This window comes from Scyliorhinus canicula, chromosome 14 (genome assembly GCF_902713615.1).
Source record: "Scyliorhinus canicula chromosome 14, sScyCan1.1, whole genome shotgun sequence".
Lineage (NCBI taxonomy): Eukaryota > Metazoa > Chordata > Chondrichthyes > Carcharhiniformes > Scyliorhinidae > Scyliorhinus > Scyliorhinus canicula.
This window is the reverse complement of record NC_052159.1, coordinates 20,055,100-20,079,084: the sequence shown is the minus strand read 5'-3', so window position 1 is coordinate 20,079,084 and position 23,985 is coordinate 20,055,100. Positions and strand designations below refer to the sequence as shown.

General features: G+C 48.4%; 1 protein-coding gene across 1 annotated transcript in view; it reads right to left on the bottom strand.

Annotated features, from left to right (window-relative positions):
* The window catches only part of ppp2r3b (protein phosphatase 2, regulatory subunit B'', beta), a 143,611-nt gene extending 123,772 nt beyond the window's left edge, over positions 1-19,839 (bottom strand). The window contains exons 1-2 of the mRNA XM_038818195.1: positions 19,706-19,839; positions 4,004-4,481 (exon numbers count right to left, since the gene is read on the bottom strand). Coding sequence (XP_038674123.1) covers positions 4,004-4,375 — 372 coding nt within the window. The 5' untranslated portion in view covers positions 4,376-4,481; positions 19,706-19,839. The remainder of the gene's footprint in view (positions 1-4,003; positions 4,482-19,705) is intronic.
* Between the last annotated feature and the right edge of the window lie 4,146 nt (positions 19,840-23,985).

Sequence of the window (23,985 nt, the reverse complement as noted above, 5' to 3'; positions counted from 1 at the left end):
CCCATTGTCATATCAAAATGCCTGGACTCTAATACCCCACCTTCCCCAGGAAATAATAGCAACTGACACCAAAATCAAAGATTACAGTGGAACTGTACTTTCCTAGATAGTTTATCAATCATAGAGGACAGTACTGTCAAGTTTTTCATGAATGAAAGGTACAATAATTGCATGGAATGCTTATGAACAATTAATTACATGTAATTATAGTCCCATGCCCCCTATAGCATAAAATTCAATTTGTAGGAACATAGGAACAGGAGTAGGTCATTAAGCCTGCTCCACCATTCAATTCGGTCATGGTTGATGAACTTCATTTTCCCACCTTCTCCAAATCCCTTGATGCTCGTACCTCACAAATAAAGTCAGACACAGAAAAAAAATTAAACACACTGAAAAGTATTGAAAGACAGAGCTTTAGCAATATAGCTTTCAACCATTTATTATTTTTTAATAATAACTGGTACAAACATTTTCTAAATTTGTTATGCCTCTGCAATTGTTCACTTGCATTATTAGCGTTTAATAAATTCCCAAAAGACACGTACAATCCTGAAGGCATACGATAGGTAACTTGTGAACATAGAACAGTACAGCACAGTACAGGCCCTTCAGCCCACGATGTTGTGCTGACCATTTATCCTAATCTAAGATCAACCTAACCTAGATCCACTCTATCCATGCCTCTCATCACCTTGTATACCTCTATCAAGTCACCTCTCTGCCTTCTTCGTTCCAGTGAGAAAAGCCCTAGCTCCCTCAATCTTTCTTCATAAGACATGCCCTTCAGTCCAGGCAAGCATCCCGGTAAATCTCCTTGCACCCTCTCCTAAGCATCCACATGTTTCTATAATGAGGCGACCAGAACTGGACACAATATTCCAAGAGTGGTCGAACCAGGGTTTTATAAAGCTGCAGCAAAACCTCGCAGCTCTTAAACTCAATCCCCCTGTTAATGAAAGTGAACACACCATACGCCTTCTTAACAGCCCTATCAACCTGGGTGGCAACTTTGAGGGATCTATGTACGTGGACCCCAAGATCCCTCTGTTCCTCCATACTTCCAAGAATCCTGCCTTCAACCCTGTATTCAACATTCAAATTCCAAAATGAATCACTTGACATTTATCAAGGTTGAACTCCATCTGCCATTTCTCAGCCCAGCTCTGCATCCTGTCAATGTCCTGTTGTAACCTGCAACAACCCTCAACACTATCTACAACTCCACCAACCTTTGTGTCATCGGAAAACTTACTAACCCACACTTCCACTTCCTCATCCAAGTCATTTATAAAAAACACAAAGAGCAGAGGTCCCAGAACAGATCCTTGTGGGACACCACTGGTCACCGACCTCCAGGCGGAATACTTTCCATCCACTACCACTCACTGTCTTCTTTCTGCCAGCCAATTCTGTATCTAGACAGCCAAATTTCCCTGTATCCCATGCCCCCTGACTTTCTGAATGAGCCTACCATGGGGAACTTTATCAAATGCCTTACTGAAATCCATATACACCACATCCACTGCCCGACCTTCATCAATGTGTCTCGTCACATCCTCAAAGAATTCAATGAGGCATGACCTGCCCCTCACAAAGCTATGCTGACTATCTTTAATCAAAATGTTTGTCTAAATAATCATAAATGCTATCTCTCAGAATGCTTTCCAATATTTGCTCACCACAGACGAAGACTGACTGGTCTGTAATTCCCAGGGATTTCCCTATTCCCTTTCTTGAATAGGGGAACAACATTCGCCTCCCTCCAATCATCTGGCTATCCACTCTACTACTCCAGTGGAGAGTGAGGATGCAAAGATCATCGCCAACGGCACAGCAATCTCCTCCCTCGCTTCTCGTAGTAAGCTTGGGTATATCCCATCAGGTCCAGGGGACTTATCTATCCTGATGCTTTTCAAAAAACCTACCCTGCGCATCATGTTCGGAAAAAGAAAAAAAAGAGCGACATGCTGCAACATTTACCTAATTATCAAAGCAATAAATCAAGTCGTGAAGGATTATCTATGGGAGTACTCGGAAATACAGAAGTGAGAAATATCTAGAGGCGTGTCCAAAACATGGTCCAAGGGAGAGTACCCAGCCCACTAGGCCTCTCAATCTGGCCTGCAGATCCCTTGTTCAAAATATGTCAGTGAATCTGAAGATTCTTCAAAGAACTGTTCCTCCAATCGCCGATCACTTCTCTTCTCCCTTTGCTTTTGCTTGGATCATTAGTGAGCTAATCAGCAGCATTGTGGGAGAGAATCAGTCTCTGATCGGAGGAACAGCCTTCTTCAATCTGAGGCCAAGGTATGAAAATATGGTATGTCAGGAGCAGCGAGTCTGCTGGGGAAGGGGCAAGCATCAAAGTGGCTGCCATGCAGGTGGAAGAGAGTGAGTAGTGGGTGGAACGGGGTTGTGTAGGAATGAGGACCAGCGAGGAACTGGCTGCTGGGGGCGGGGGGGGGGGGGGGGGCTCAGAGCACATGTGGGAGCATAACAAGATCGCAGGCGATTGTTTGTGATTGTGCGGAGTGTGCAGAGTGGGATGCGAGAGACTGACAGTGTGTGGGGCGCGTGGAGTCTGCCTTACACCCTATCTGCTTTCTCACTCACTCGACCACACACCAACACATACACTGATACTCTCACACTGCTCAATGTTACAATTGGCTCTTTCTTTTTAAAAAAACTTAGCAGTTTACAACGCTGTACTTTTACTCAGCAATTGTTTCTTTCCTTAACCCTCAACTTTTCTTTGAAATGTTTTAATGTTGCATCAGAATTTGTTCATCGGTCCCTTGAGTGAAAAAAATATACAATGTTCACCTTCGAGCAAAAAGGCTGGACAACCCTGATCTAGAGTAAAAAGGATAAAAGGTCCATTTAAAAAAAAACATTGACCATCGAAAGTGTAGACGGTGTAAATGTTTCCAGTTGCGTACATAAGGCAACAGAATGTAAAATTACAAGAACTGAGTTTAGGACAGTTATTGTGAAGAAAGAGTCAATTAAAAATGGGTCAAAAAAACTTGTGAATGCTTCTAATAAACCTACATGGAACAATTTATTTGAATTTATACCATATTTGAGTCATACATAGCAGCTTCACAAGCTTCACCACATATAAACCAACTTATCCAGGGTTCTCATCCAAATTCTATCCCAAAAAGTTACATTTATCCTCACTGACCTCCACTGCATTCCATTACCCATATTGGGCTCGGACGAACACCAAATTCCTCTTTGGTCACGCTCTGCCCCACTGAAATCTCCTCCAGCACTACATCCTTCCTCACACGTTTCACTGTTATGATTCTGTACCTTTTACTTCCCGTTCTTCCCATCATAATCATCCATTACACCAAGGAACTCTGAAATTCTCTTCCTAAAATCTCTCCACAAGGCCTTTAACTTTCTGTCCTGTTACAATCTCTACTGTTCCCTCCCAACCCTACCTTCAAGTTACAACCATCCTACAGTTCTGAAGGAGACCAAACTACCAATCGAGTCTGCACTGACCCTCTGAAAGAGCACCCTACCTCGGCCCACTTCCTCGCCTTATTCCCTTAACCCTTCCTAACCTGTCGTCTTTGGATACAAAGGGGTAATTTAGCATGGCCAATCCACCTAACCTGCACATCTTTAGACTGTGGGAGGAAACCAGAGAAAACCCACGGGGAGAAAGTGCAAACTCCACACAGACAGTCACCCAAGCCGGGAACCAAACCTTAAAGCTTTACAATGAACCCAAGTGCTCCTGCTGAAATGAGCCAATTTACCACAGATTTAGGATAAATCACGGCACTTTCATGTGCTTTACGGCTTAGTAAAACATCACATTGCATTGCCAACCAAACCATTGGAAAATTCCAGGTAAAAGAAAACACTACAATTTTGTAAGTGTGGTTTTTATCCATCTAAAAATATATGACGTTATTCAACTATTTTTTCTTAATAACAGAAAAATTGGTGTTTCAAGTGAAAAATATGCAAAACTTACAGCTTTAAACCCCGATGATCGCCGTGTTGCTCGAGTATTTAATCCATTTCTAGGACTTGAAAGTGTGCCAGATGGTAGAGCTGAAGTAAGCTGGGATGGAGGGCTTGAACAGAATTTGGAAGTGACTAAAGGGGATGTACAGCAACCCAGTATGTTCAACTCAGAGGTGGAATGTTTGTTGTTATTGCTTCCAGTTGGATGTTGGTCATTTGTTGCATCACCATTTCCTGTGTCAATCCTTTCACCACTCTCTATTCGTTTCAGGTAATCTTTCAGCATGGACTGCGTCGTTGTCTCACTCAACCAGTAGAGGAAGAGCTCATCAACTTTCATTTTGAGAACAGGCTGCAGAACCGGTGCAGCCGGCATCATTAATTTATTCAAGATATACCAAATAACCAAGATTATTGTTGGAAGCTGTTCCGTGGAAGCTGGCGTACTGTTAGGTCTTCCTCAACTTGACTCAAGTAATAAATTCCTGAGCAAAGGAAACAAAAATGTTGTTAAGAAAAATACTCAAGCACTTTTTCTGCTGCTGCTCATTTCTTCCCCTCGTTATTCCTGCGTTTGAGAAGGTAGAACGACCATTTGCTTTGCAGCCAATGCCAAGTAACACACTTGAACCAGTCAGCAAGCAACTGACAAAGAGGAACCTGAACGAACTCACCTGCTGAGCATTCCCCCTTCCCGTGGAAAGCAAGCCAGAAATTAGCATCACAGAACAGTTACCATACAAGAGGCTATTCAACCTGTTGAGTCCATGCTAGCACTCTGCAAGAGCAATCTAGCTAGTTCCTTCCCCGATAGCCTGGTAATTTAATTTCCCTTCACATGCTTATCCAATTCCCTGCATGATTGAACCTGGCTCAACTTTTCAAGCGGTGTATTCCAGATCCTGTAGGACTAGTGGTAGCCAAGACTGGAAATTTATGATGTGGGAAAGTTCAAGGGTATTCTATTTGACAACACTATTATCTATAGCAGCTAAGAGATTGATGTTTCAAATTCAACTTCAACCACACCAACTCGTGAAACTGGATTGAAGAAATTTGGTCAATTGTGATCTGGCACCAAAAAAACATTCAGGGAATAACAGCACCATAATAAAGCGCCTCAAGAGTTGGAGAGAGAACCCGAGATCAGAGCTGAGGCAGTTGAAGGTATGTCCACCCATGGTGTGGCATTTAAAACTCGGGGATGTTCAGGGGCTTTAAACTAGAGGAGCACAGATATCTAGGAGGACTGCGAGGCAGGGGATTACAGTGATAGGTAGTGATGAAGTGATAAAAGGGATTTGAAGACAAGAATGAGAATTCTACCATTGACGCATTGCTTCGAGTAGAGGGGATGATGGGCAGCCAGGATTTGGTATGAGCAAGAACACAAATAGCAAAGATTTGGGTGACCTCAAGTTTAGGTCCAGGATAGGGCACATTGGTTAGCACTGTTGCCTCACAGCACCAATGTACCAGGTTCGATCCCGGCCCTGGGCCTCTGTCCATGTGGAGTTTGCACATTCTCCCCGTGTTTGCGTGGGTTTCGCCCCCACAACCCAAAGATGCGCAGGGTAGGTTTATTGGCCACGCTAAATTGCCCTTTAATTGGAAAAAATTAATTTAGTTTTAAAAATGTTTACACAGGTTAGAATGTGGGAGGCTGGTCAGGAATATGTTGGAATAGCCAAGTCTAAAAGTAACAAAGGCATGGGTGATGGTTTCAGCAGCAGAAGAGCTGAGGCATTGAATGGGTACGGTTGTGTGTGTTACAGAGGTGAAAACAGTGTTACTAAATGGCATGGAGATGTAGCAGAAAATCATCACCAGGTTAAATATGCCATCAAGTTGATGAACAATCTTGATTCAATCGAAAACCGTTACCTGGGAATGGGATGTAGTTTGTAGCTCGGAATCGAAAACAGTGGCTTTGAGTGTTTCCAATTTAGTTGGGTCAGATTATTAAAAACGCAACTGGTGCACCAGTGAAGGAGCCTGCTGGTCAAACCTTCATGTGATGTCGGTGCCACACTTCGAATGAATCTGCCGCAACCAACCCACTGATCCACATATCTGAAGTTTCTTCAATGCGAATGATTTGTATGTAGCATCTGAAGGTCAACCGTAGAAAAGTCCTTTGGTGATGGACTCGCTGATCTAATGAACTAATATGCAATTAATCATCTGCAACCAACCCAGAAAATACATCATTTTTTTTAATCTTAGGAAGAATGTTTTTTAAAAATAGAATGGGTCATTTGCTAATGATTACCATGGAAAATAAATAATTGGCTACTCTAAAATTTATTAAAAAACAATATGAGGTACACTGGAACTGTCTGAAGTCTCCGACCCTAAGTCGGAGTCTGAAACATTTGCAGAGGGTCCTGGGGAGCAGGGGAATTTTAAGTTCCCTGCTATTTAAACTTCCTCTGCAGTTCCCACGTAGATTACTGCAACAGGACGTAGAAGGATCTACAAGAGAGGAGGTAGTACCGGCTGGAAACGAAGCTGGGCAAGTGGGTGAAGTATCATCGGGGAAGCATTTTATAGACAGTGATCATAACTCCCATAAGGTTCAGGATTGTAATGGAAAAGGACAAGGATGGGCCTGAGATCAAAGTTCTCAACTTTGGGCAGGGGGGGGTGGCCAGAGTGGACTGGGAGCAGCCACTTCGGTAAATCTGTGACCGAACAGTGGGGTGTATTCAGGAAGGAATTAAGGAAAGTACAGGGTCAACATATTCCAATCTAGAAAAAAAAGTGTGGGACCAACAAATCCAGTGAACCCTGGATATCGAGGAATATACAGCATTAGATAGATAGAGAAATAAAGCACAGAACAGGCCCTTCGGCCCACGATGTTGCGCCGAACCTTTGTCCTAGGTTAATCATAGAATTTTGGACAATTTGTCATGGCCAATCCACCCAACCTGCACATCTTTGGACTGTGGGAGGAAACCGGAGTACCCGGAGGAAATCCACGCAGTCACGGGGAGGATGTGCAGACTCCACACAGACAGTGACCCAAGTCGAAATCGAACTTGGGACCCTGGAGCTGTGAAGCAATTGTGCTATCCACAATGCTACCGTGCTGCCCTTAAGAAGTTAACCTACACTCCCTTATTCTACCCTAATCCAAGTACCTATCCAATAGCCGCTTGAAGGTCCATAAATTTTCCGACTCAACTACTACCACAGGCAGTGCATTCCATGCCCCCACTACTCTCTGGGTAAAGAACCTACCTCTGACATCCCCTCTATATCTTCCACCATTTATCTTAAATTTATGTCCCCTTGTAATGGTGTGTTCCACCCGGGGAAAAAGTCTCTGACTGTCTACTCTATCTATTCCCCTGATCATCTTATAAACCTCTATCAAGTCGCCCCTCATCCTTCTCCGTTCTAATGAGAAAAGGCCTAGCACCCTCAATCTTTCCTCGTATGACCTACTCTCCATTCCAGGCAACATCCTGGTAAATCTCCTTTGCACCTTTTCCAAAGCTTCCACATCCTTCCTAAAATGAGGTGACCAGAACTGCACACAGTACTCCAAATGTGGCCTGACCAAGGTTTTGTACAGCTGCATCATCACCTCACGGCTCTTAAATTCAATCCCTCTGCTAATGAACGCTAGCACACCATAGGCCTTCTTCACAGCTCTATCCACTTGAGTGGCAACTTTCAAAGAACAATGAACATAGACCCCAAGATCTCTCTGCTCCTCCACATTGCCAAGAACCCTACCATTAACCCTGTATTCCGCATTCAGATTTGTCCTTCCAAAATGGACAACCTCACACTTGTCAGGGTTAAACTCCATCTGCCACTTCTCAGCCCAGCTCTGCATTCTATCTATGTCTCTTTGAAGCCGACAACAGCCCTCCTCACTATCCACAACTCCACCAATCTTCGTATCATCTGCAAATTTACTGACCCACCCTTCAACTCCCTCATCCAAGTCGTTAATGAAAATCACAAACAGCAGAGGACCCAGAACTGATCCCTGCGGTACGCCACTGATAACTGGGCTCCAGGCTGAATATTTGCCATCCACCACAACTCTCTGTCTTCTATCGGTTAGCCAGTTTGTTATCCAACTGGCCAAATTTCCCACTATCCCATGCCTCCTTACTTTCTGCATAAGCCTACCATGGGGAACCTTATCAAATGCCTTACTAAAATCCATGTACACTACATCCACTGCTTTACCTTCATCCACATGCTTGGTCACCTCCTCAAAGAATTCAATAAGACTTGTAAGGCAAGACCTACCCCTCACAAATCCGTGCTGACTATCCCTAATCAAGCAATGCCTTTCCAGATGCTCAGAAATCCTATCCCTCAGTACCCTTTCCATTACTTTGCCTACCACCGAAGTAAGACTAACTGGCCTGTAATTCCCAGGGTTATCCCTATTCCCTTTTTTGAACAGGGGCACGACATTCGCCACTCTCCAATCCTCTGGTACCACCCCTGTTGACAGCGAGGACGAAAAGATCATTGCCAACGGCTCTGCAATTTCATTTCTTGCTTCCCATAGAATCCTTGGATATATCCCGTCAGGCCCGGGGGACTTGTCTATCCTCAAGTTTTTCAAAACGCGCAACACATCTTCCTTCCTGACAAGTATCTCCTCAAGCTCATCAGTCTGCTTCACGCTGTCCTCTCCAACAATATGGCCCCTCTCATTTGTAAATACTGAAGAAAATACTTGTTCAAGACCTCTCCTATCTCTTCAGACTCAATACACAATCTCCCGCTACTGTCCTTAATCGGACCTACTCTCACTCTAGTCATTCTCATATTTCTCACGTATGTGTAAAAGGCCTTGGGGTTTTCCTTGATCCTACCCGCCAAAGATTTGGATTAGGAGGCAAAAAAAAAAACGTTTATGGCAGATAGAGGGCTCAAAACAAGAGAAGCCCGAGAAGCATATATAATGTACAAAAGGGAACTTAAAAAGGAAATTACGGGAGCAAAAAAGGGGACATAAAAAGATACTGGCAGGTAAAATAAAGGAAAATCCCAATTTGTTTTACAAGTACATTAAGGGTAAAGGATAACTAAGGGAAGAATAATGCTCATTAAGAACCTCAGTAGTAATCGTGTTGGACCTGAAGGATGTAGGTAGGGTTCTAAATGAATACTTTTTGTCAGTGTTCGCTCGTGAATGGGGCATGGTGGGTATAGAAATCTTAAAGAGATTAACATTGACAAAGAGGAGGTGGAAAGTGGTTTGGCAGGCTTAAAAGTAGACAAATCTCCAGGTGAAATGTATCTCAGGCTGGTGAGTGAGGCAAGGGATGAAATACCAGGGGCGCTGGCAATAATTTTCAATTCCTCTCTGGCTACAGGAGAGGTGCCGGAGTAGTGAAGGATAGCCAATGTGGTATCATTATTCAAGAAATGAGGAAGAGATAAACCAGGAAATTGCAGGCCTGTCAGTCTAACCTCTGTGATGGGTAAACTATTGGAAGCAATTCCGAGAGACAGAATTAATCTAGAGGCAAGGATTAATTAAGAAGTCAGCATGGTTTTGTTAAGGGGAAATCACGTCTGACCAACCTGATTGAATTTTTCAAAGAGGTGAGCAGATGGGAAATGCATTTGGACTTCAGCAAGGCTTTTGCGAAGGTCCCACATGGGAGACTGATAGCGAAGGTCATTGAGATCCAAGGATATTTAGCAAATTGGACCCATAATTGGCTGAGTGGCAGGAAGCAGAGGGTGATGAACGAGGGGTGTTTTTCTGACTGGAAGCCTGCGTCCAGTGGGGTCAGTATTGGAACGTTTGCTCTTTCTGGTTTATACAAATGATTTAGATATGATGCAGGAAGGTTGACCAGTAAGTTTTCAGATAATACAAAAATTGGTGGGGTGGTAAATAGGTGAGGAGGATAGCCTTCAATGACAGGAGTATATGGATGGGCTAATCAGTGGCAAATGGAACTCAATCCAGACAAGGTGTGAGGTGATGCACTTGAGCAGGACAAATAAGACAAGGGAATACATGATAAACGGCAGGATGCTGGGAAGCATCGAGGATCAGAGGGATCTTGGTGTGCATGTACACCGGTCCCTTAAGGTAGCAGATTCAGTGGTTAAGAAGGCATATGGTATACTTGCCTTCATTAGCAGAGGCATAGAGTTTAAGGGCAAGGAGGTTATGCTGGAACTGTAGAAATGTTGGTTAGGCCACGGCTAGAGTATTGTGTGCAGTCTGGAATCCACATTATAGGAAGGATGTGATAGCACTGGAAAGGGGGCAGAAAAGATTTAGCTGGATGTTGCCTGGACTGGAGAATTTTACTTCCGAAGAGAGATTGGATAGACTTGGATGGTTTTCCTTGGAGCAGAGGAGACCGAGGGGGGAACATGATTGAGATGTATAAAATTATGAGTGGAATAGATAGAGCAGACAGGAAGAAACACCCCCCTTGGTGGAGAGATCAATGACCAGGAGGGCATAGATTTAAGATAAGGAGGTTTGGAGGGGATTTTAGAGGGTGGTGGGAGTTTGGAACGCTGCCTGAAAGGATAGTAGAGGCAGAGACCCTCATAAGAGGTATTTAGATGTGCACTTGTGATCTCAAAGCATGGATAGAGCAGGTTCCATACCAAGCTGTGATACAACCAGAAAGAATGCTTTCTATGGTGCATCTGTAGAAGTTGGTGAGGGTCGTAGCTGACATGCCAAATTTCCTCAGTCTTCTGAGAAAGTAGAGTCGTTGGTGGGCTTTCTTAACTACAGTGTCGGCATGGGGGGACCAAGACAGGCTGTTGGTGATCTGTACACGTAAAAACTTGAAGCTCTCGACCCTTTCTACTTCGTTCCCATCGATGTAAACAGGGGCATGTTCATCACTACGTTTCCTGAAGTCGATGATAATCTCCTTCGTTTTGTTGACATTGAGGGAGAGATTACTGTCGTTGCACCAGTTCACCAGATTCTCTATCTCATTCCTGTACTCTGTCTCGTCGCTGTTTGAAATCCGACCCACTAAGGTGGTGTCATCAGCAAATTTGAAAATCGAGTTGGCGGGGAATTTGGCCACACAGTCAAAGGTGTATAAGGAGTATAGTAGGGGGCTGAGGACACAGCCTTGTGGGGCACCGGTGTTGAGGATTATCGTGGAGGAGGTGTTGTTGCCTATCTTTACTGATTGTGGTCTGTGGGTTAGAAAGTTCAGGATCCAGTCACAGAGGGAGGAGCCAAGGCCAAGGCCATGGAGTTTGGAGATGAGTTTCGTCGGAATGATGGTGTTGAAGGCTGAGCTGTAGCCGATAGATAGGAGTCTGACATAGGTGTCTTTGTTATCTAGGTGTTCCAAGATAGAGTGCAGGGCCATGGAGATGGCGTCTGCTGTGGACCTGTTGCAGCGGTAGGCAAACTGCAGTGGATCAAGGCAATCTGGGAGGCTGGAGTTGATTCGTGCCATGACTAACCTTTCGAAGTGCTTCATAATGATGGATGTCAGAGCCACTGGACGATAGTCATTAAGGCACACTGCTTGACATTTTTTTTGGTACAGGGATGATGGTCGTCTTCCTGAAGCAGATAGGGACTTCAGATTGTTGTAAAGAGGGGTTGAAGATGTCTGCGAATACCCCCGCCAGCTGATCCGCGCAAGACCGGAGTGCTTGTCCGGGTACCCCATCCGGGCCAGTGGCTTTCCGTGGGTTGACCTTCGAGAAGGCTGCTCTGACGTCTGCAGTGGTGATCTCAGATACAAGCTCATCCCAGGCTTCTGGGATGGAGGGCTCGCTCTCGCTGACCTCTTGCTCAAAGCGGGCATAGAATGCATTGAGCTCATCAGGGAGGGGTGCGTTGGAGCCGACGATTTTACATGCCTTCATCTTGTATGTCTGTTATGTCTTGCAGACCTTGCCATAGACAGCGGGGACCAATGTGGTTTCCTCACCACACTACGGCAAGATCCTTATTTCACCTTCAGAAGCAGGCCAGTTGCATCGTTAACGATTTGGCGCCTGGCACGGTTCTCACTTTCCACCTCTCCAGCTTTTCACCAGCCTTTGTCTTGCCCGAGCACAACAATGCCGGAGATTCGCACCCTGTGATAGTCACCACTAATGTATATATTGTATATAGAGGATGTTGTTATAGGTGCTTTACAGTAAGGCCCCTGTACTACAGGTACGGGGGTAGATCTCTGCATGCTGGCTCTGCCCAGTAGGCGGAGTATAAATATGTGTGCTCCCTGTACAGCAGCCATTTTGTCAGCTGCTGTAGGAGGGCACACATCTCAGTGTAATAAAGCCTCGATTACATCCTACTCTTATCTTTGCGTAAGTGATAGTGCATCAATTTATTATACTGTTTTTCAGAGATGGACCTCCCCATCAAGCCGGATCGCCTGCAGCTGCATCCTCAAGCAGACAACGGCAAAAAGGACTTTGAACATTGGCTAGCCTGTTTTGAAGCGTACATATGGTCTGCGCCAGACGCAATTCCAGAAGCACAGAAGCTCCAGATGCTTTACACGCAGGAGATTCACTCTCCTCACTGACCAATGGTCGGTTACCTTCATGTTTAACAACACACAGCTAGGCAAGATCAAGAATGATTAAATCTTGAGGTGGAGGATTGAGCTCTCCACCGACCACTACGAGATTTTGTATCGCCCTGGTAAGCTCAACGAGCCCCCCGGTGCCCTATCCCGAGGTACATGTGCCAGCTCACAAGTGGACCGACTCCGCACACTGCATGACAACCTGTCACCCAGGAGTCACCCGTTTTTACCATCTCATCAAGGCCCGCAACCTGCCCTACTCCATCGAGAAGTCAGGGCGATCACCAGAGACTGCCAGGTCTGCGTGGAGTGTAAACCGCACTTCTACCGGCCAGACCGTGCGCGCCTGGTGAAGGCCTCCCGCCCCTTTGAACGCCTCAGCGTGGACATCAAAGGGCCCCTCCCCTCCACCGACCTCAACACGTACTTTCTCAGTGTGGTTGATGAATACTCACAATTCTCCTTTGCCGTCCCATGCCCCGACATGACGTCCGCCAGCGTCATCAAAGCCCTCAACACTATCTTCGCTCTATTCGGTTTCCCCGCCTACCTACACAGCAACCGGGGATCCTCATTCATGAGCGATGAGCTGCGCCAGTACCTGCTCAATAGGGCATTGCCTCGAGCAGGACGACCAGCTACAACCTCCGTGGAAACGGGCAGGTAGAGAGGGAGAACAGGACGGTCTGGAGGGCCGTCCAACTGGCCCTACGATCCAGAAATATCCCGGCCTCCCGCTGGCAGCAGGTCATCCCCGATGCACCCCACTCCATTTGGTCGCTCCTGTGCACCGCGACTAATGAAACTCCCCATGAACGTCTCTTTGCCTTCCCCAGGAAGTCCACCTCCGGGGTATCGCTCCCAACGTGGCTGGCAGCTCCAGGACCCGTTCTCCTCCGTAGACACATTCGACTCCACAAGGTGGACCGTTGGTTGAGAGGGTACAGCTACGTCACGCCAACCCGCAGTACGCTTACGTAGCGTACCCCGACGGCCGCCAAGACACAGTCTCCCTCAGGGACCTGGCACCAGCTGGTTCCCCCCGACCCGGCGCCACCCTCCCTTCCCCCGGCGCACCCCACTGCAGCCCCTGCTCCGGGACACTCCGCCCTTCCCTTGCCCACACACGAGGATGAAGAGGATTTCGACACGCTCCCGGAGTCCCCGAAGATCAAGCCACCGCCAGAGACACTACCAGCACTACGGCGCTCTCTACGACAGATTTAAGCACCGGACCGTTTGAATTTATAATTTTAACTGTACTTTTAAAACATAATTTCCTGTATATAGTTCTCCACCACCCCCGCTGGACCCATTTTTAACAGGGGGTGAATGTGGTAGTCACCACTGATGTATATATTGTATATAGAGGATGTTGTAGGTGCTTTACGGTAAGGCCCCTGTACTACAGGTGCGGGGGTTGATCCCTGCCTGCTGGCTCCACCCAGTAGGCAGAGTATAAATATGCGTGCTCCCCATACAGCAGCCATTTCGTCAGCTGCTGGAGGAGGCCACACATCTCAGTGTAATAAAGCCTCGATTAGATCCTACTCTCATCTTTGCGTAATTGATAGTTGTGGTGAATGTAATATGATAATTCACACTATGTCTTTGTAAGCGCAGTAGCGTCATCCGACCACTAGGTCCACCTTGGCTCCACCCACGACTCCTCCCCCTGGTGCTGCTGTATAAATACCCTTGTCCAGAGTCAGCCTGCAGTTCACTGAGAGTTCATCAACGGGTAACAGGCTGGCTCTGTAGTAAGTCGATTAAAGCCTAGATTCATATCGGAAACACGTGTCTGGTGAATTGATGGTTGCATCAATTTAATCGACTTAAGAACAATCAAGATCGATCATGGAATCAGCCCTCAAGCCTGGGCGCCTGCAACTCGACCCGCAGGATGCAGAGGCTAAAGAAATCTTCTCCCACTGGCTGTGGTGCTTCAAGGCCTACCTGGCAGAAACGAGCACAGCCGAAACGACAGAGGAACAGAGGTTTGAGTCTACTGCACGCGAGGGTGAGCCACAGAATCTCTACACAACTAAACTCGGCCGGTTCATATACTGCAGCGCTAGCAGTACTCGATAAGATATATGTGAGGCCCATTAACGAAGTTTACGCACACCATGTGTTCACGACTCGCCGCCAGCGGCCTACCGAATCACTCGCCGAATTTCTAAGGGAACTCAATAATTTGTCCAATGACTAATTGTCAAGCGGTTACCATGGCTGGACACAGAACTTGCTGTACGCAGTGTTTTTGTAGCGGGCCTCAGGTCTAATTATGTGCGCCAACGATTACTGGAAAAGGGGGCCCAAGACCAAGAAGCGAATGTGGAAGCTGCTACCACGATGGAGGTCTCCTTCCACAGCCTTAACTCGTTCTCCGCGGACCTCTCGACCCAATCATGGGCCCCGGACAAGCGACTCCCCCAAGCCTGTGCTACGCGGCCGCCCAGCCACCATGCTGCCCCAGCCAGCCACTATGCTGCTCCAGCCTGCCATTTCTGCGGCCAGAACCAGCACCCGCGGCAGCACTGCCCAGCCCACAACGTGACTTGCAGCAGCTGCGGGCGGAAAGGCCATTACGCAAGAGTGTGCCTTGCTAAAAGGGCCCCTGCTTCCAGCTCCCCAGCGGCACGAAGTAATCGCTCCCCTCACCCGCAGGCCCGCCGGGCCCGAAACGCTGCTGCCTATGCCCCGAATCCGCCCTCTCCAGCCACGTGCGATCGATGGGGGCCGCCATCTTGGCAAACCTCCAACACGTGGCCGGCCACGTGCGACTCATGGGGGCCGCCATCTTGGATGCCATCTCCCTCGCTGCCCGCCACATGCGATCCATGGGCCCGACCTGCATCTCCGCGCTCGGACAACTCATCGGAAGAATACGACTAGGAACTCAGAGGGCAGTCATCACGGGGCCACTCCAGCAAAGCTGATTGAGCCGCCGACTACCCGCAACTCAGCGCTGTAATTCTGGACCAATCACGCCCGAAGCATCTGCGAAATTCGATGGCAGAGGTCCATATCAACAGGTACAAAATGCCATGCCTCTTCGACTCCGGGAGCACTGAGAGCTTCATACATCCAGACCTGGTAAGACGCTGTTCGCTCCCCGTTTTCCCTGTGCAGCAAACTATCTCGCTCGCTTCAGGCTCCCATTCCATCCAGATCCAGGGGCGCACCGCCGCGACACTCAATCCGAGGCGCTAGCTACTCTAAATTCAAACTCTTACGTTTTGCCCGAACTCTGCGCGCCACTCTTATTAGGCCTAGACTTCCAATGTAACCTCAAGAGCCTCACCCTCAGCTTCGGCGGGCCCCTGCCCCCACTCACTATCTGCAGCCTCGCTATGCTGCGAATTCCCCCCCCTCCTCTCTTCGCCAATCTCACAAAGGACTGTAAACCCGTAGCCACTCGTAGCAGGCGGTATAGCCTTTAGGATAGGGTATATATCAGAGCAGAGGTCCGAAGGCTTCTCAGTGAGGGGGTTATAGAGACCACCAATAGTCCCTGGAGAGCTCAGGTGGTGGTCGTTAAGATCGGGGAAAAATTCCGCATGGTTGTCGACTATAGTCAGACCATAAATAGATTTGCACTCCTCAACGCGTATCCCCTCTCCAGGATTGCAGACATGGTAAACCAGATCGCCCAGTACCGGCTCGTTTCCATGGTGGATCTGAAGTCTGGATACCACCAGCTCCCAATCCGCCCGGAGGACCGCCACTACACGGCATTAGAGGCCGAAGGCCGCCTCTTTCATTTCCTCCAGGTCCCTTTCGGCGTCACTAATGGGGTCTCGGTGTTCCAACGAGCAATGGACCGAATGGTGGACCAGTACGGGCTGCGGGCCACGTTTCCGTACTTGGACAATGTCACCATCTGTGGCTATGACCAGCAGGACCACAACGCCAACCTCCAAAGTTTTCACCAGACGGCACAGAAACTGAATCTCACGTATAACAAGGAAAAATGCGTTTTCCGCACAACCAGACTAGCCATCCTCAGCTATGTCGTGGAAAACGGAGTCCTGGGCCCAGACCCGGACCGCATGCCCCCTCTTAGAACTCCCCCTCCCCCATTGCCCCAAGGCCCTCAAACGGTGCTTGGGTTTCTTTTCCTACTACGCCCAGTGGGTCCCTCAATATGCGGACAAAGCCCGCCCATTCTTTAGGGCCATATGATTTCCCCTGTCAGCTGAGGCACGCCAGGCCTTCAACGGCATCAAGGAGGACATCGCCAAAGCGGTCATGCGGGCGGTGGATGAATCCACTCCATTTCAGGTAGAGAGCGACGCCTCAGAGGTAGCTCTTGCAGCCACTTTAAATCAGGCAGGGAGACCAGTCGCATTTTTCTCCCGTACCCTCTCCGCTTCAGAACTCCGACACTCCTCAGTCGAGAAAGAAGCACAAGTCATTGTGGAGGCTATCCGTCACTGGAGGCACTACCTCGCAGGTAGGAGGTTCACCCTCATCACCGACCAAAGATCGGTTGCCTTCATGTTCGACAACTCGCAAAGGGGCAAAATTAAAAACGACAAAATTCTGAGGTGGAGGATCGAACTCTCCACCTACAATTACGACATTAAGTATCGACCCGGGAAGCTCAACGAGCCGCCGGATGCCCTATCCCGCGGGACATGCGCCAGCGCGCAGATTGACCGATTGAAAGTCATCCACAATGACCTCTGCCACCCAGGGGTTACCCGGCTCGCCCACTACATCAGGGCCCGAAACCTACCTTTCTCCAACGAGGAGGTAAAAGCGGTCACCAGGGACTGCCTGATCTGTGCGGAGTGCAAACCGCACTTCTATAGACCAGACAGGACCCACCTGGTCAAGGCTTCTAGGCCCTTTGAACGCCTCGCGATTGATTTCAAAGGGCCACTCCCCTCAACTAACAAGAGAGACGAGTTTTCCCGTTTCCCATTCGCTATTCCGTGCCCCGACATGACCTCCCACAGTCATTAGGGCCCTGCATAGCATCTTCACCCTGTTTGGTTTCCCCAGCTACGTACACAGCAACCGGGGTTCGTCCTTCATGAGCGACGAGCTGCGTCAGTACCTGCTCGACAAGGGCATTGCCTCGAGCAGGACTACCAGCTACAACCCCAGGGAGAACGGGCAGGTGGAGAGGGAGAACGCGACGGTCTGGAAGTCCGTCCTACTGACCCTCCGGTCTAGAAAGCTCCAAGTCTCCCAGTGGCAGGAAGTCCTCCCAGACGCGCTTCACGCTATTAGGTCCCTTTTGTGCACAGCGACCAATCAGACCCCTCACGAGAGGCTCTTCATTTTTTTCCAGGGGCACTACCACGGGGGTCTCACTTCCGGCATGGCTGAGGACACCGGGCCCCGTACTTCTGAGGAAACACATCAGGGCACACAAAACCAACCCCCTTGTTGAAAAGGTGCGCCTGCTCCACTCCAACCCCCAGTACGCATTCGTAGAGTTCCCTGACGGCTGTCAGGACATGGTATCCCTCCGGGATCTGGCACCCGCCGGATCCAGCGCCCCCACAGAAGGACCTCTCACCCTGCACCCCATGCTGCCGCCCCCTCGCGCTCCCGAGCCCGCTCCACCAGTTCCGCGCAGGCCAGCCCCCAGTCGAACCAGGAGAGTATGAAGCTCGGATACAACCCTCCCTGGAGTCCGCCGTCGTACTCCAGCACACAACACCCATCCAGCCACCGCAAGAGGCTGCAACCCCGGTGCTCCGCAGATCACAGCGGACAATTCGACCAGCGGACAGACTGACGTTGTAGGACACCACCCCCGCCAGACTTGATTTTTTTGCAGGGGGTGAATGTAATATGATAATTCACACTATGTCTTTGTAAGCGCAGTAGCGTTATCCAACCACTAGGGGCAGTAGCTCTGGGAATGCTCAGTAGCTTGTACAGGGCTCCACCCACGACTCCTCCACCTAGTGCTGCTGTATAAATACCCTTGTCCAGAGTCAGCCTGCAGTTCACTGAGAGTTCATCAACGGGTAACAGGCTGGCTAAGTAGTAAGTCGATTAAAGCCTAGATTCATATCGGAAACACGTGTCTGGTGAATTGATGGTCCCATCAATAGTGAATCACACCCTATCATTCTGTCCACCACCAACACATTACACGACATGTACAGCAACAATTCACCAACGTTTCTTTAACAGAATCTTTAAAACTCACAATTTTTTACAACCTAGATGAACAAGAGCAGCAAATGCATGGAAACATCCTTGGAACTAAGTCATTGTCACTGGAACAAAATCCTGGAAATCCCTTCCTAATAGTACTGTGGATGCACTGACACAGACAAACTGCAACACCACCTTCTCAAAGGCAATTGAGGATAAACAACATGTGCCAGCCTTGCCTGCCACACTCAGCCCATGAACCATTTTTTTTTAAATGGCCACCATTCTGTGATGTAAAGACATGCTTGGAAACTTAGGGGAGGAGAATAATGAAAGGTAAAAAGGAGAGGGATGAGAGAAAAGTTGTGAAATTGGCCTGTATTGTTCTTGGAGCAAGAGAGCAAAATTTCAGAGAAGTTATTTCCAAGCAACTATATAATTTGCAGATGCCAGCGTCTTGGACTGGGGGGGGGGGGGGGGGGGTGCACAGTAAGAAGTCTTACAACACCAATGTCGAAGAGGTTTGTTTAGAATCACTAGCTTTCGGAGCGTAGCTCCTTCCTCGGGTGAACATTCACCTCCAAAAGCTAGTGATTTGAAACAAACCTGTTGGACTTTAACCTGGTGTTGTAAGACTTCCTAATATAAATTTGCACATTAACAATCCCGCCCCCCCCCCCCAAGTAAGGATCATACTAAAATGACAAAGACGCCTTTGCAGAAATCAGCATCTTTTTAAAGCAAAACACAAACATTTGCACCCACAGTTAAGCAAAAAAAATCCCTAATCTTAAACATATACACACGTTGCAATTTTTAAAAAAGAAAGTATAAAAGATGCAGTAAACCCCAGGCAACTTCAAATAATTGGGGAGAAAGTGTTAATGCAGCGAATTAGCCCTGACCCTGTGTAATGGGGACGGGGCGGGAAATTCGGCCTAGCTGGGGGACTGAAGCCTGGCGTTTGGTTGCCATGCCACCCAGCCCTGGGCAGCTGTGGAATCGCGCGCGCACGGCGCTGCTGCTGCTACTGCAGCCAGGGTACCTACCCGCTGCCGCCGGGCCCGTCAGCTCCTCCCGCCTCTTGTCTCCTTCCAGCCGACACCCCCACCCCCAACCAAACAACTGCCGCCGCTCAACGTCCGCGAGGACAGCGGCCGCGCGCTCCGGTTACCCCGGCAACGGCGCCACGCGCGAGCCCCGCCCCTCCCTGCCTGCGCCAGCGCTGCAGGATTGATACACGTGGCGGCCGCATGGCGCAATCTGGCAAAGGTGTTCAAGAGGCAAAGCCTCCAGCGAAAGGGGGGCAATTAATTTCCTTCCTCGGCACATTCTCCTCCAGCAGATCTGAGAGCATCTGTGGAGAGAGAGAACGGAGCTACCATTTCAAATCTGAATGACTTTGTCGAAGTTTGTTACAGGCTGATAATCAACCTGTTTGGCCACATGAACATGCCTCCCATTGTCATCAAGCCCTGAGGTGGGACTCCTGGCCCAGAGGTAGGGACACTGGTTTCTGGAACTTCAGGCCCAGAGGTTGCGACGTAGCCACTATATTACAAGACCCCCTCCTCAGCACTTACTCATGCCTTTCATAAGTCATCTTTCAAGTTTAAAAAAAAATCTATTTTGTCGAAGGGGGCCATTCAGTCCATCTCATTTGAGCAAGCCCTCCAAAGGCGACTCAGCTAATCCCACAGTCCTGTTTTTTCCCAGAGCCCTGCAATTTTTTTCTCTTCTGATAATTATCCAATTCTATTTTGAAAGTCACGATTCAATCTCCCTCCACCACACTCTGAGACAGCGGATTCCATACCATAATCACTTACTGCATCATGTCACATCTTGTTCTGTTGCCAAACACCTTAAGTCAGCGTCCTCTGATTCTTATCCACTCTGTCCAGACTCATGATTTTGAACAACTGTATTGAATCTCACCTCTCTTTGAGAACAGCTCCGGATTCATTCTTCTATTTATGCCCCTGGGTCCGTTCTTGTAAAGCTTGTTAAATGCCTTAGGAACTTTGGAGGCCATTCAGCCTCTCGAGCCTGTCCGGTCATCTAATGGGATCATGGCTGATCTGTGACCTTTGACCCATATCACTTAATATCTTTGCTGAACAAAAATCTATCTCAGATTTAAAATTAACAACTGATCTAGCTTCACCTGTTTGTGGGAGAGTTGCAACCTCTACCACCCTTTGAATGAAGAAGTGCTTCCTAGCATCCCTCCTGAATGGCCTAGCCCTAGTTTTTAGACTCTGCCCCCTAATCTCCAACCAATAGAAATAGTTTATCTACCACTGTCTTTCCCTGATAATATCTTAAATACCTCGATCAGATCACCCCTGAATCATTTGAAGCCTACTCGTGACAATAAGCGATTTTCATTTAATCTTCTAAATTCCAGCAAAAACAGATCTAATTTGAGTAATCTCTCCTCTTAACTCCTGTGACTTCCGGTGGCGACATGTAGATTGAGGTTGCACGTTGGGTGGTTCCCACCAGAGTTCTCATTTCTTTGGCCCTTTTCACCTGGTTTTGGGGGAACTTTAATGTGTGCTGTCTTCAATAATGTTGTGGGTATTAGAGGATGTTGAAAACCCAACAAAAAAGAATACAGCGCGAAAAGGAACGAGCACTCGTTCACCACTGGGCCGAGTACTGTGCCAAAGTCTGTGGGAGGAAAGGTAGCGCGAGCAAGCTCGCTAGGCGGGGCTGCTGTGGCCAATTTGCACGGAGACGCCAATAATGTTGCTCTTTTTAATAAGTGGAATACTATTGGTTCTGCTGGGCAGGTTTTGATTACTGCCTTTGATTTTGGCCAATAAAGGGGCGGGTGCCTTGATGGTGGGGCGTGTCCTGAGAGGTCATTGACCTTGGCGTTTTGGGCTCCCTGAGCAAAGGGAATGGTGCTGATGAGTCTGTTTCTGCATCTGTTACCTGAGTACAGGGTCTTTTGTTCTGGGGAAATGAGCCATTAGAATGCAAAGTAGATGGGGGTTTCGATAGCGTCTAGTTATCTGAGTTGCCAATATACAGAAGCTCTGAGCGTCTGAGTCCTGGCTTGACCATATTTCCCATGGTCCTTTGCAGGTGGCCATATTTCCCGGGATCCTTTGTAAGTGGCCATCCCAGATGGCTACACTGTGCCCATTATGGGGGACAGGCAGGATGTCACGGTAGAGCTCGCAAGAAGGCGGGCAGCCTTTAACAGGGCTAAGGCGGCGCTTAACAAGAGTTGTGTGCGGTTCGGGGCGATCTACCCGGTGGAGCTGAGAGTTATGTGTATCTCCGAGGACCATTTCTTTGAGATGGCGGCGGAGGCTTTCGTGAGGGCTAAAGGACTGAGGCTGAACTGAGTTTGGAATTTGTTTTCTCATGTTATAGTTGGGAGGGGATGGTTTGGGAACAGTGGGACAATGTGTTGGGGCTATTTCCACTTTGTTTTGTGTTTTACGTGCTTGGTTGTTTAGAACGGTTCGGTGTGGGGAGGGTTTTTCTATTGGTTTTTGTGTTAGGTATGTAGGGGGTGGGGGCTCTGATGAGGGCCACCTCACTAGCAAACTTAAGTTGGCTAGTGAACGGGAGCAAGGTGGAGGGTGGGGCTGTGACCAGCTAAGAGTGTGTGGACAGGTTTCGACTGGTTTAGGAAGTGTGAATAGTGGGGGGATGGGCAACATGCAGAGAGGAGCGGTTTCGAGAGGATGTGATGGGGGGGGGTTTGTGGGATGGGGTAGGTGTGGTTGGTTGATGGTGACTAGGGGCAGGGCTTAGTCCCGTTTGTGGGGCAGGGCCAGAAGCCATTTTGGGTGGACGGTGGGCCTAAGAAGTTGGCATGGGGACAGGTATGCCCCACGGGGTGGTCATGGCTGGTTTTAGAGGCTGGGGGAGTGGGAGACCCCCAATCTGAATGGTAACGTGGAACGTATGGGAGTTGGGTAGACTGGTGAAGCAGGCAAGAGTCTTTTGAGGTAGGCAAAGGTTTGGTGTACAAGTACGGGGAAAAGGGCAGTCACTTTCTGGCGGGGCGGCTCCGCCGGCAGGCGGCCTCCCTTGAGATTGTTCAGATCCGGGATGGGATAAGGGGGCTGGTGACTGCGCCGGAGCAAATGAATAGCACATTTGCAGAGTTTTATAAGAGGTTGTATAGGTTGGAGTCCCCAAGCGATGAGTTAGATATTAGGGAGTTTTTTGAAGGCACTGGAGTGTCTCACAGTGAAAGAGGAGAATAGGGGACGGTTAGAGGAGCCAGTGGGGATTGAGGAGATTCAGACGTTGACAGGTAAAATGCAAACGGTAAAGCACCGGGGCGGATGGGTTCCCAGTGGAATTTTATAAGAGGTTTTCGGTGCCGCTGTTGGTAGAGATGTTTGAGGATACAGTAGCTAGGAGGGTGCCTTCGGAGACGATAGGACAGGTATCTATTTCGCTTTTGTTAAAAAAGGATAAGGGACCCAGTGGAATGTGGGTCATATCGGCCAATATCCCTGTTAAATGCAGATGCCAAGATACTTGCCAAAGTGTTGGCGCTTAAGCTGGAGGAGTACCTCTGACAGGTGGTTGGGGAGGACCAGATGGGATTTGTAAAGGGTAGGCAGTTGTCATCAAATGTGCGGTGACTGCTAAATATGGAGATCCCCCCTTCAGAAGAGGGGGAGCAGGAGGTGGTGGTGGTGCTAGATGCGGAGAAGGCATTTGATCAGGAGAGTGGAGCTATTTGTTTGCGGTGCTGGAACGGTTTGGGATTGGGCCCCGGGTTCGAGTCACGACTTGGGTCACTGTCCGTGAGCAGTCTGCATGTTCTTCCCGTGTCTGAATGCGTTTCCTCCGGGTGCTCCGGTTTCCTCCTACAAGGAGACTTTAATTTTCCTCGTATTGACTGGAAATCTCTTAGGGTTAGGAGTCCGGATGTTAAGTGTGTCCAAGAAGGTTTTTTGGAACAATATGTGGATAGTCCGACTAGAGAGGGGGCTATACTTGACCTAATACTAGGGAACGAGCCTGGCCAGGTCATCAAAGTTGCAGTGTGAGAACTTGTGGCGAACAGTGACCACAATTCCATAAGCTTTCGGATGCTCAGGGAAAAGGACGAGTGTTGTCGTAGGGTTAAGGTGCTAAATTGCGGCGGGGGATGGGAAATGATGCAGGAAGTCGGAAGGTAGTAAAACAAGGACAGAAACAAAAGGCAGTAAGGGGGAAAGTGTAAGGCAGAGAATACATAGTCAAAAATCAAAAAGTACAAGGTACAGTGACTAAGGGGAGCTCAGTGAATAGGCCCAGTAATACTAAAAGGAATAAAACGGGAAGTAAAAACATAAATGAAAAG